We start from the raw sequence: 13173 nt of genomic DNA, 5'->3' as shown, positions 1-13173 counted from the left end.
TAATGCGAACGAACAACGGTGCCAAAGAACACAGCGTAGCAGCAAGACTGAAGACGAACATGGCGGCAACTAATAGGTATGATTCCGCTATGTGAAATAAACAGTTTTCTCAACCTATGAAAATCTATTAAAATGTGTTCATATATTTATGCTTGTATTTCCGATCAATGTATCAACTACGAGAATCTAAATAGTAGGCTACACACGTCAAGTCATCTTTGTTTGTATAGCCCTTAATCACAAGGAGTCTCAAAGGGCTGCGCTGACCACAGACTATTGCAAACTACGGACAATTATTAGACCATTCCCTGATCTGAAACCTATATGAAGGCAAGGAAAAACTCAAATACCTTCGCATGAGGAAAATTAAGAAAACTTGAGAAGGGAATGCACATGAGGCAAGTGTAATAGAGAACGTAAGGGGGAAATTACCATTCATCTGTTTCTTGAAAAAGAGAGAAAAGTTGGTTCTTTCTGGAGGACTAATGAAATAAAACTAACAAAAATCCCTTACGTTCATTGAAAAAGAAAAAAATAATTAACCAGCCAGACAATCTGGGTGCTCAGCACTTCCAAATCTTCAAAACTAAAATTGCCCCCGGCCTAAGCCTAAGCCAACCTTGAACCTTTTGGTCTTAAACCAGAGTTTATGGAAGGTAACTATCTGGAACTGTGGATTTTATTATGTCTATTCTTAGTAAAGGGCAAAACGGTTTGTTCAGACGGTGTGGAACTATCACCTGCAAAAGAACAGCGCAGAAGTCCATGCTGACGTCTGAGCCTTACTTAAGCTTACTTGAGCTTTATTATTCCACCACAGCAAATGAAAATGCTGCAGAGTTTGCAGCAAGATAAATTGCTGTTATATCAGCCTCCATTTATCATGCTGTTGCAGCCTGTACATTTGTACCTGTTTATTCATTCAAGCGTGCTTTGAATGAAGGAAACTCCTGCGAGTGCTCAATGGGCAAATAACTGATTACCTATTTGCTCTCCCGAAGGTCGCTCTACCAAATGAAACACAAACAATACGAACAATAGAAGACGTTCAAGGGAACTCCATAAAATCAACACACAGCCATCTGATCCTTGGCCGTATTCTGCATTTAATAGGAGGCAAAAAACAAAGGAAAGAAACTTGTTCCAGAGATCAGTTTCTCACAAGTTTGAATGACAGAGTTTGTGTAGGTGCTTGAAATTCTTGAAAATGCTGGAATGTTGTGTTTTCAAGGATTGAAAAGTTCTTGAATTTTGGGGTCTTGTACATGCTTGAAATTGTTGCCATGTTTCTAAATAGGTCTGCTTAAAAATGACACCAACACTTCTCTCTGGTGGCTTTACTTTGTCATTGCATATCTTCCCCTTGTGATTAACGACAGCTGGAATTAGTTTGTACAGCGATGTCCTATGAGGCAACATCGCCACCTATGGGTCGTGCCCAAGTGGACAGGTGCATGCTACACCTAAACAGGGCACTATGAAATGTGTACCAGTGCGAAGATTATGTATCAATTCAAGAAATATTTTTTATGGGTCGTGCAAAAAATTAAGGTGTCGCTTCCCAAAGGTAAATTCTAATGGGAAGAACTTCTTGCATGGGACGAAATTTGTTTAAAAAGACAAATATATTAGCAATTTACTCAAGATCTAGAAATTACGTCTCAATGAATGGACATGGACGGGGTGGCATTAGCTCAGGAGGTAGAGCGCTTCTCTTGTGATCAAGAGGTTGTAAGTTTGATTCCCGGCCCTTCTGTCTTAAATGTCCAAGTGTCCTTGGGCAAAACACTGAATCCCTGATGCCCCCAATAAGCAGGCAGGCTCCTTGCATGGCTGACTTCCCACTGTGTGTGAGTGAGTGTGTGTGTGTGAATGGGTAAGTGTGAAGCACATTGTAAAGCGCTTTGGGAGGTCTTCATTGACTTGAAAAGCGCTATATAAATGCAGACCATTTACCATTTTGCCATTTCCATGCAAGATTAAAAATCACATATGTAAATCGCAGATTTAAATACATGAATCAGAACAGATTTTTTTTAATGGTATTGGAGAAATTGGAAAATTGGCTTTGAAAGTTCATAAAAAGTACTTGAATTTGGCTATGAAAAAAGGTGTTAAAAAACCTGAATTGAAAGAAATATGTCTGTTTGAGCATAATGTGTGAGTTTTCTATCTCAGCAGCCAGTTCCACTGTATAAAGAGATCATTGAAATAATCTGCTCACGTTATGCCACATCGGTCACCCTAATGGGTTCCTTTTGATTTACCTTTGTGTTGAGGTGTGATCTCTTAGGAAATCATCATGCTATCATTCGCAATGAAAGCAATTCGGCTTGCTGTGACTGGAAGCTACACGAGCGTATAATAAAAATAGCAGCAGCAGCAGCTTTTGCATAACTGAGTCATGTTGTGGGTCATGTGTTTTGTCCCTTAGGGGAGTGAAACATTTGTTTTCGCTGCTTGACTTTTTTGTAGAATGCTTCTTCTATGCTAGGTCCATTCATTATTTCAGAACCATGTTTAATGCCGCATGGGATGGAGATTGTGGACCCAAATGCAGAAAAGAGTTGTTTTGGTTCCCTCCCAAAATGCCTATTTTTTAGAATAAGAATTGTCTTTAACATAATTGATATCAATGTAGTTCACATTGTTTACAACGAGATGAGACATGGGACTCCACGATAAACTGGTAATCAATACTTAAAACAGAAAATCAGATAAAAAGAATGCCAGGATATATAGCCAATAATATTTACAGAGTAGTGCTAGGTAACTGGCCTAAGTTGTCTATATAAGCTTGATAAATTGGACCTTATTGTACATTTTGTTTTTAACAACCCAATCTAAAAAAAAAAAATGGAATCCAAGAAAAAATTCATCTTGCTGTATGTATAAAATCACCCCCCAAAACGGGTGATTCGGGGTAGAATGACCAATAAAGTGTGTCTGTGTTTTGTTTTTAACACATTCTTATTATTTATGACCCAAGTTCTTAAAGTCTTGCTAGAGCAATTGATGATTATTTATGACAGATGACAGTAATCAGATCTTTGTCCACACATTGTCTTCTTCAACTCAGGTGATGAGCATGTTAACTATCCTGGTGATTGAAATCCCCTGAGTTGAAGAAGAGAAACCTCAAAAAATATGCAGGACATGTTGCCCTCGAGGACTACAGTGCCCAACTCGGCTCTAGAGTGACCTGGCTGATTGCTTGTATAAGTTTGTGATCCTAGCCAAACTTGTTCCGGCCTGGGAAAGTCGAATCACTTTCTGGGAAAATGGCTAGGTCAGCAAAAAAAAAAGAATCTGTTGAGTCAGTGCTTTTGTCAGTTTTCACATATGGGGTAACCTACCTGACTGCTTGTATGATATGGTGTTGAGATTCAATGCCTTTGTGACCTTGGAGAATGGAATGTCTTTCTGGGAAAATGCTTAGTCAAAAACAAACAAATGTGCTGACTCAGTTTTTGGGCGGGACATTTTCTATATCTAAGGTGACCTACCTGACTTCTTGTGAAAGATGGTGGTCATATCCATACATATCTAAATTCTGTCCTTTTCCTAGGTAGACAGACACAAACAAACTAACAAACACACATACAAACATTTATTTATTTAGACCCCAAACAAAAACATGACCGCCACCCTAGCTTTGTGTCATGGGTAATAAAAATCACTCTAAGACAAATGATGTATAATACAGTGATGAATCAAGATCATCTCAGGGGCTGGGAAAAACTGGATTGATGAGTTATTTTGTATGGCGGCTCTCTTGTTTTCCCGGTGACTTTTATAGATCACACTACTGCTTCTCGGTTAGGATGAAAAGGACAAAAAATAACTGAATCTTTGAATCTCCTCTCAGTTTGACAGTATGATGATTAAGTTTATTAATGATACAACTAGCAAGTGGAGAAAAGAAAGCCTGGCCAAAGGTGGCTCAGCTGGTGACACGGTGATATGAAAATAATCTCTTTCTAAATGTGGCAAGAATAACGAGATAATGATTGACCCAAGGCGGAGAACTGAGCGGCTTGCACCACTAAATGCCAACCGCTAACGGGACTCAGGTGGAAACCTTTTCAATTTGCTACTCACATCATACAGAGGCTTAGAAGGTCCCACAGCACACAGCTTCCCATTAGGCAGGATCAGCAGAAACTTAAACTCATCAGGAAGTTACACATATTTTTTGAATTCCCTGAAACTGTTATGGCAATTTGCAGTAGAGAGCATCTTGACCATGGGCGCGCTAAACGTGTGTTGTTTTAATAAATCAAACATAAAGGTCACATTTCTTTTTATTGTTCACATTTAGACCTTTTACAAATACAGTGATATCTTATTATTATTGTTATTGCGGTTAATAGGGACCAGAAGCCCCCCGCGAAAAGTGAAAATTCCTGAAGTAGCGTGGCACCTTCATAAAAGTACAAAAGCCCCCAAGAATACCTCAACATAAAGTCCTTACCAACTGAAAGTATACAACTGTAAAAAAAAAAAATATCCTCAAATAAAAAACACAAAACACAGAATTGCAGTTGGAAGAATGGTCTTTATTGTCATACAAAAAGTACAACGAAATTGGAGGGCTGATTGAGAAAGAATCTGGATAGCTGCACGCTAGCATCGGTTAACCTTAAGTTGAACCAGGTCTCCCGATGATTAAAACTCCATCTTCCCGAATGTAAAGGTTTCCTACAAGTTGTAGCTTCAGGTCATCGGTTTCATGGGTAATTGATCTGGCGTTGGTGAGATATGGTTCTGCAGGGGTACCTTGTGAGGATTTTTACATAGCTGAGCCGTAGCAGTAGGCCGGACCTGAGGCGCCGCTATTGCAATTTGCCTCTCTCTCAGTTGCTTCCTGAACCAGATAATAGTTCAAGGAGCATACGCTGGTGATCACCATTTCTTTGTGCTCGTTTGACTTTCCTCAAAGTGATTTAATTGATTTATTTATTTTTTTACAAATAAACTACCCGTCACTATGCTTCACAAGTTGTTTAGGACGGACACATTGACTAGTGTGCTCGCCTCGCTATTTGACTGACAGTAAACACCAACCTATCACAGTCGTGCATACCGACAGTCACGTCCACCCAACACAGACACATACAACCTGACCTTAATGATAGAATTTGCTTTGCGCTGTCTGCTCAGAACACAATGCACGGTACATTGATATCATTGACAATTAAGACAATACGATTAAATTGAAAATCCATAAAGCAGTTAACCAGCGATAACCGATGCCCGAAGTGGAGGGGGATACTGTAGAATTAGTTATGCAGTTATATTAGACTGGCATCTTCTTGGTTGTTGATTAAAATATTGTTTTATTAGCTAGCAACTTTGACAAAGTATTAAGATATGTTCATACTACTGGTTTCTATGTTTACCAGATGAGCTGGACCTGGACCACCGCATTGACGTGCAGTGAAATGTGACAACACTAATGTTAGTTGGTTGGTTAGTTGGATCTTGCATATTGAAAGGAACAGTATATAATCGTTTACCACTTGGTGTTGCTGTGTTGTGTATTGTAACCCAAAACGAGTGCTATGAAGCACAATGGAGAATACACATTACGGAGACTCAAAGTGACATAACTGCAGAACCTTTTTTAAAATTTTTGCCACGTTTCTATGTATTCTCCCGCCTGAGTCCCATCTTTTTTTTCTTCTTTTTTTTCACACGCTTGATTGAACAAAGCGTGAAAACCTTTACATACACAATTGCTTTACAACCAAATTGTACAACAAACATCAATACCAGAAAATACAATCAAACAAAAATGCTAGGGGGAAACAGATAAGAAACATAAAAGTACCTAACTGATCGGAAATGTATTGGATTTTATCGGCCTCCTGGTTATGGGAAACCTTTATGGATAGAAAGTATTGTTCTATTTCACATTGAAAGGCAACAAAATGATTTTCTAGCAATACATTTTCATTTGTGAATGTAGAATTTATCTATGACAGGGGTGTCCAAACTGACCCACGGGCCACAGTTGGCCCCGCAGGTCAGTTTTTAATGGCCCGCAGAAAATTCTGAAAATATAGTTGAATATGGCCCGCTCATCGCGCTTGAGCTCAACTCTGTTGCACTTCTCAGTTTTAACACTAGATGGAGCCAGTAACGGAAAAGGTGCTTCTCCACCCATGCATTTGTGATCCCCTGAACTGAAAAACATTGGAATTGTGTTTTCTTTGCTTATTTAATGAACCTTCTTGTCATTTATTTGAACTGTCATTGAAATTCAAAGTGTATTACTGTGTAACTTATTCTGACACAATATAGATTGATTGTTAATTCTAAACCCTTTCAGTGCAGATAAACGTAAATTTTGCCACTAAAAATAGGTTAACAACAAAATTAGAGTAGATGACCGGCTATCAAACTGAAAAATGAATAAAACATCCATCCATCCATTATCTGCACCGCTTATCTTCAGTAAGGTCGCAGGGGTGCTGGAGCCCATCCCAGCTGTCTTCGGGCAGTGGGCAGGGGACACCCCGAACTGGTTGCCAGCCAGTCGCAGGGCACACAGGGACAGACAGGTCACTCGCTCATTCACACCTAGGGACAATTTGGACCGGCCAATTGACCTGACATGCATGTTTTTGGAATGTGGGAGGAAGCCGGAGTGCCCGGAGGAAACGCACGCAAGCACGGGGAGAACATGCAAACTCCACACAAGGAAGGTTCGATCTCATGACCTCAGAACTGTGCCACACACGCGCTAACCACTGCCCCGCCATGCTGCCCGAAATTAAACATATTTGACAAAATAAATATTACCACTCCTCAAACCTAGAACAAGCCCAGTAGCTTTTCTTTCCTCTGTCTAACAGCATAGGAGCTACACTCAGGTATTGCTGAGGTTTGTATTTGAGACTGTATCGCTATATACAATATATATGTTGGTTTGGACATTTCGTAGTTTTCAATTCAAGTCACATTTATTTGTATAGCCCCTAATCACAAAAATGTCTTAAATGAATGCACAGGTTTTGTGACCACTTGTTTTCTACTTCGTATATTTTGTTATAAAATACCAACCTTTTTGAATACCCCTGCCTCCAGTTCCCGCTTCCCCCACTTGGGTCTATCACCCCCCAAACCATAACAAAAGGTTTCTTTTGGCTTTTACTTAAATATCTCCCTGTCATATATTTCAAGAATGAAAAAAAAACTCGGTCCCGGTAAGACTGGATTGATCACGGTATGGAAGGTGTACGTTGGTGTTGACCAGTTTACAAATTATTTCATTTTTGTTCACTCTCTCGTTTCCCCCAAACTTACATGTTTTTTGTATTTTTATAATTTCCACCTGGTCCATCTGTTTCCCCAGGTTTCTGACGATCCGAAGGACTCGCCAGACCTGGGATCACTCACCTGCATGGAGCCCTTCCTGGTGCGGAGGCTATCGTGCCGCATGGTACAATTGCCCCCACTGGCCTTCAGGCAGGCTGAGCAAACGTACTTGGAGCGCAAACCAGAGACCGATGTGGTCGCGGCTCCTCCGCGGCCCAACACTTTGCCGCTTCGAACACCGCCTCTCATTGCCATCACTTCTGCAGACCCTAACAGGTAGGAGAGCATGGATGCTTTTTTATCTAACATACTATGTGGAAATAACCTTTAAACTTGTTTCTTATCAACAATAAATCTCTGTATTTATTCAAAGTAATTTTTAGTTTAGGGTTTCATGATTCATTCAATAATTACTTGTTTTGTCTGGTATTTTAAAAACAGTTAAGGTCTTTGCAACATTTATTGGTTTGCTGATGATTACGAGGATGTTGATCGTAGGTCTCCAAACTACGGTCCGCGGGATGAATAAGGGCCGCCTCCACATTTGCCACAGTTCCCTAAATAACAGAGCATTTTGACGCGCTCATATTTGGATGTGCGTTCTTGGTTAACAGATTTGAACCTGGGTCACAGAGGCGAGCACGCCAAACTCTTCCCACTGGACTTCCAGTGATATAAATGACATATGAAAACGCTTTGGATTTTATCTTATTATCACACTAAACTCAGTACAAGACATGAATTTTAATTTTGTTGTGCAATTCACATGTTACAATAATAATACATTTGTCACTTATATTCCTTAGTATAGAAGAATATAATATAATTTATTGTCTTTATATCATGTAAAATGCACAATGAAATAAACATTCGTCTCTGTTAACATGATTAAAATTACTGCGATAATGAGAAAATCTACTGCCTTTTCATAAGTACTCTGTGCTCTGAAGATTAAGCTGAATTTGAACCTTTTAATGTTAGTTTATAATCCATGGACTTTCTCTGTGACAAACCCACAGAGTGTTTTTTTTACTATTTTTTCACTTCATAGTGTTTTTTTTCTGACTTCTGTGAATAATCCAGAGAGGGTTATTTGATTATTTATTTCATAAATGGTGTTTTTATTTATTTTCTGACTTTTGTTCTGTGAAGAATCCAGAGAAGGTTATTTTTCTTTGATTGTGGCTTTATGGAAAACAATATATTTTTATATTTAGGGAATCATCACAATTTATTTTGTTACAAACTGAAAGGGAAAAGGTATGTAACTCTCAGACTTTTTGGGGGGACCCCTGATGTGTATGTTCATTAGCATGGGCTCGCAAGTTCCCTTAGGACCAGTAGTCCCAAACCCGAGGTCTGCGGCGCATTTGCAGCTCTCAAGGTAATAGTTTGGGGCCCCCAACATGAGATGAAAGCTTTATACTAGAGCGGTTTGCGCAAGTCTCAAATGACTCCTTCATCAATGCTAACTATCCAGGCAGCACTCAAAATGTACTCACCAACGCAGTGTTTTTCAACCTTTTTTGAGCCAAAGCACTTTTCTTTCATTGAGAAATCGGACGGGCCACGACCAGTCAGTGTCGTTGCATCTCTGGTAAAAGTAAATCTAAATGAAAGATAGCTCACGCTATACCGCACAGGCACACAATTTGGATCATTTTTCCACAACACAGTACGACAATAACTGAAAACACTGCACTAATGTTTGAGATCGATGTACGTCCGCCCTGCAATATGATTGGCTAGCCACTTCCTGGTTAGACCTATGAAGTGCATACACATTACATTACATTTACGATAAAACAAATGATCTGATTCAATGAACCATTTTTTTGCAAACTGATTGAAGAATATATAATTCAAATTGAAATGCGGAATGAGCGGCTGCTGAAGTATGGAAGAAGATAGTCGATGCTGTTGAACTGAAGCTCAAACAGCACTGGATGTATTTTACAAGTATCTTTTGATGAGTTTCTGCCTTTGAAACCCCGATGCAGACCAACATCACGCAGACCCTAGTTCCAGCGGACCCCAAGTAAATTGAGTTTGAGACCCCTGCCTTAGACTGAGATTTGTAATTTACTCTTGTGTTTGATTTGGTCGTTTATCCGGGATATGTGGTGGACTCATAAATTGCAAATCTCTTTAAAATGACTTACCGCCTGCCAGTATGAGTCACCAATCTTGTTAGACATATCTGTCATTCAAATGATAACAACCTGCTAATAACAGCCTTTTGCAAAATAAAAAAATATATATTGTCAAGTGTACACCAAATATAATGCTAGGGATTTCATTGGCTTGTTTTCCCTCTAAAGCAAGGACAATTATAGCAGAATTTATGTTAAAAACAGTCACATTCATCACCCATCTGTCCGTCTTTTTATTCATTCATTCAGTCATTCATCCACTGTATACTTTTCGTCTTATTAACCCTCTACATTCTGAAACAAAAAGGCCCAGAATTTTTTTTTCCTGTTGAAAAGTTTCAGAATTGATATCCAATTATTTCTCTCTGGGTACATTTCCATTACCCTCAGCAGGCTGGTAATAGAAAGGCAGGGATATGAAAAATAAATAAATAAATAAATATTATGAGTCGAATGGGATTTTTTTTTTTTTTTTTTGAAAACTGTAATGGGAACCCTTTTGTTTTTTTTGTCAGCCATCCTGTGACGTACTTATTTCTGTACAATCCACTTGAATTTTTTTTTTTTACCTAAACAAGAACTCAGTTTAGGTGTGCATTATACATGAAGTTTTACAGAAATAGATCACCGCATTTTTGTGCAATGGTTGCTGGAAAATATCGGTAAATGGTAAATGATTTGCATTTATGTAGCGCTTTTCATGTCAATGAAGACCTCCCAAAGCGCTTTACAATGTGATTCACACACACGCTCACACACCAATAGCAGCCATGCAAGGCGCTGACCTGCTTATTGGGGCATTAAGGATTTAGTGTCTTGCCCAAGGACACTTCGACATATAAGACATTGAACCTGCTATCTCTTGATCCCAGGACAAGCGCTCTACCTCCTGAGCAAGTGTGCCCCGGTGAACACAATTGCAAAACAATGGCTGTGAGGGGAATTGGACCAGGGTTGCAGCTGTGAGAACAATGACTAGACCACCATTGATGTAGAAGACATCCGGAAAGCCATTAGATTGTATCGCATTATCACCCCGTTTTTAGCCAGGGTATTGGAGACAAATGTTAAAGAATGGAGAAAACAGAAAATGAAAAGTAAAAAAAAAAACATGACATTGAAAATAACTCTTTGATGTATTTCTAAATGTTTTTATTGTGTCCACAGTTTACATTGTTAATAAATGATTTTACTCATGGCCACACATATTCAACGTTTGTCACTTACAATGCTTAGTTTGAGCAGAGAAAAAGTGAAACAAAATGTTACACCGATTTTTAATGAAATATAGGGATGCCCGTTATATATTAATACATTGAGTATGTGTCAGAAGTCATGACAAACAAGCATCTTTTGTAGCATACTTTATTGAACATGGAAATGATCATAACGACTAAAATGTTGCAATTTATTAATGAAAATAAATGGCACATATAAACGTAGAAGTCCTTTTCCTCGTGTTTTTAGAATCACGGCCATGGCTACACGGTGCTTCATATTCTGTTTAAAATTGTCAAAGCAGGTAGTAGACCCAACACATGAAAACATTGCTGAGGACTACCTGAAAGGAAACAAATAAGTTGCCTGTCAGTGCAAGCACAAGGTTATTCTTTATTGTTCGTGCCCTCTGTTTTCTTTGGTGTTTTCGTTTGAGGCCAATTCATTCAGTTTTTTTTTTAATCTTCATCTTCCAGCCCGTGAAAATTTCCTGATTCTTAAGAGTTAAGTTCCAAAACAGTACACATTGTAGGTGAAATCCTTGAGCTAGAAACCTTTTTTTTTCTAACAATGATTATAAAAATAGATTCTATTGTACATTGAAACCAAAAGAAGAACAAAATATTTTCCAGGCCCAAGCATTTGTTTAAAAAAATACAAGTACAGTATACCTTACCTGTAAACTTGTATTCATTTTTGCTAAACCAATACGCTCTCCGGGTCTGTTTAGCCAATAAGAGCATAAATCATTGCATGCTAAAATCCATTAATTAGCGAGATCAAAAAAGTTGAACAGCGTTAGAGTAAAGGATTATTGTTCCTACAAATGATTCTTTATCATAATTAAGCAAATGTTGCCTCAATTAAATTGCAGTTTCTTTGACCTCACTGCACCTCTTCATTAGAATTGAAGAGTTGAATACTTTTATGAATATTAATACTGTAAAACACATGAGAATAGAACTAATTGTTTTAAACGTTTCCTTCCAACAAACCGAAACTGTTAGCAAATCTTGCTTCTTTCCCTATCGCTATTGTTACAGGTTTGGTAATCTTTTGAAAAATAACACCTACAAATGTCAATCGTATTCCTTTTTGGTAAACATCCAATAAATGGAAATGTTGGACTGTCGTTTATCCCACATATTGTAGTTTCCATTGTGGCTGATAGCAAACCGAATCAGATGAAACTAAACAGTCGCTTTTTGGTTCGTTACACGTTTTTAAATATATGAAAACTTGGTTCATAGTTGACGGATCCTTTAAGGGCCTGGGTAATCGGGGGAACCAACGAGGACACAACTCTGGACTGCTTTCTCCACTGTTGACGGTTTCTGGCCTGTTTTTGGGTCATGGCAAAGTTGGCATTGGTCCATTACTTGATGTTGTTGGCAATGTTCCCTCTAAGCTTCCACAGTTCTGCGCATTCACACCAAGTCTCTGAGTGTCGCTCCGAATCATGGTGAGAAACATCATCAAACATGTACAAAACCAGCAATCAAGTCACGTAACATTTTTCAGCAATGGTATACATTTTTTTTCATATTCTAATGAATTGGCTAATGTATTCTTGGAAATGTTGCACGGGCCACAAATGTGTTGTTTTCATAACTACTTTAAATGTATGTACGTTTAAAAAAAATCTTTTGTTACATAAAACTTATTTTGTGGAATTATTTAGTTGGTTGCGTGATGTAAAACGGCATTTAATCACACTTTTAGTGGAAGTACAGTGTTGGCAAAAAGAGTGTTGCATTCAAATAATTGGAACATTATTTGTATACAACACGAGCGATAGAGGAGACCCACCCCAAAAATGTGTCACCTTTCCTCCTTTTTTCTTATTTTTGACCCTTTTTTCTTTATTTTTTTTCTTGTTTCTTTTGTCTAGCTTTTGCACTCTAGTTTCCTTTATTTTATTCATTACTCATTTTCTTCTTTCCCTCCAGTTTTAGACTTTTTTCTTTCACTCCCCCCCTGCTTTTTTCTTCCTGTTTTGTTCGTTTCTCATTTAAAAGTTTATTTTTCATTTTTTTCTAGTTTTCTGTTTCGATTTTGCCTTATTTTCCACCCTTTCCATGTAATTTTGTGGATATTGTAACATCATCGTTGGTAATATACGGACGAAAGCAACAAAAACAATCGAAGAGCCGTTTATGTGCCATAATCTCTTAAGTGAGCCAAGCCGAAAAAGCTGTTTCTATTAAAATAAAGGGAACTTGCACATCAACAATGATGTGGTCACATAGCTACATTGTCCAACCGTACAGGCAATAATTAAAGTAAACAACACTTGGCTCTCAATGTTTTAATTTCTTGGTGATAATGAATAATACAATACTATGTTATTTTAGGCAATAATTAAAGTAAACAACACTTGGCTCTCAATGTTTTAATTTCTTGGTGATAATGAATAATACAATACTATGTTATTTTTCCCCCTCGGATGGGTCTGGCCTTGATGCGGCGAGGGGGCTTG

General features: G+C 38.3%; 1 protein-coding gene across 2 annotated transcripts in view; it reads left to right on the top strand.

The window, feature by feature from the left end:
* The window catches only part of LOC148365707 (uncharacterized), a 104451-nt gene extending 93788 nt beyond the window's left edge, over positions 1–10663 (top strand). For both annotated transcript variants that reach the window (XM_088336117.1, XM_088336116.1), the window contains 2 exons: positions 7361–7599; positions 10349–10663. In XM_088336117.1, the coding sequence (XP_088192243.1) occupies positions 7361–7599; positions 10349–10442 (333 nt within the window). In that variant the 3' untranslated portion in view covers positions 10443–10663. The remainder of the gene's footprint in view (positions 1–7360; positions 7600–10348) is intronic.
* The last annotated feature ends 2510 nt before the right edge of the window (positions 10664–13173 follow it).

The sequence above is a fragment of the Urocampus carinirostris genome, chromosome 5 (assembly GCF_059441175.1).
Source record: "Urocampus carinirostris isolate Australia breed hairy pipefish chromosome 5, RoL_Ucar_1.0, whole genome shotgun sequence".
Lineage (NCBI taxonomy): Eukaryota > Metazoa > Chordata > Actinopteri > Syngnathiformes > Syngnathidae > Urocampus > Urocampus carinirostris.
This window is presented reverse-complemented; position numbering and strand designations above follow the sequence as displayed.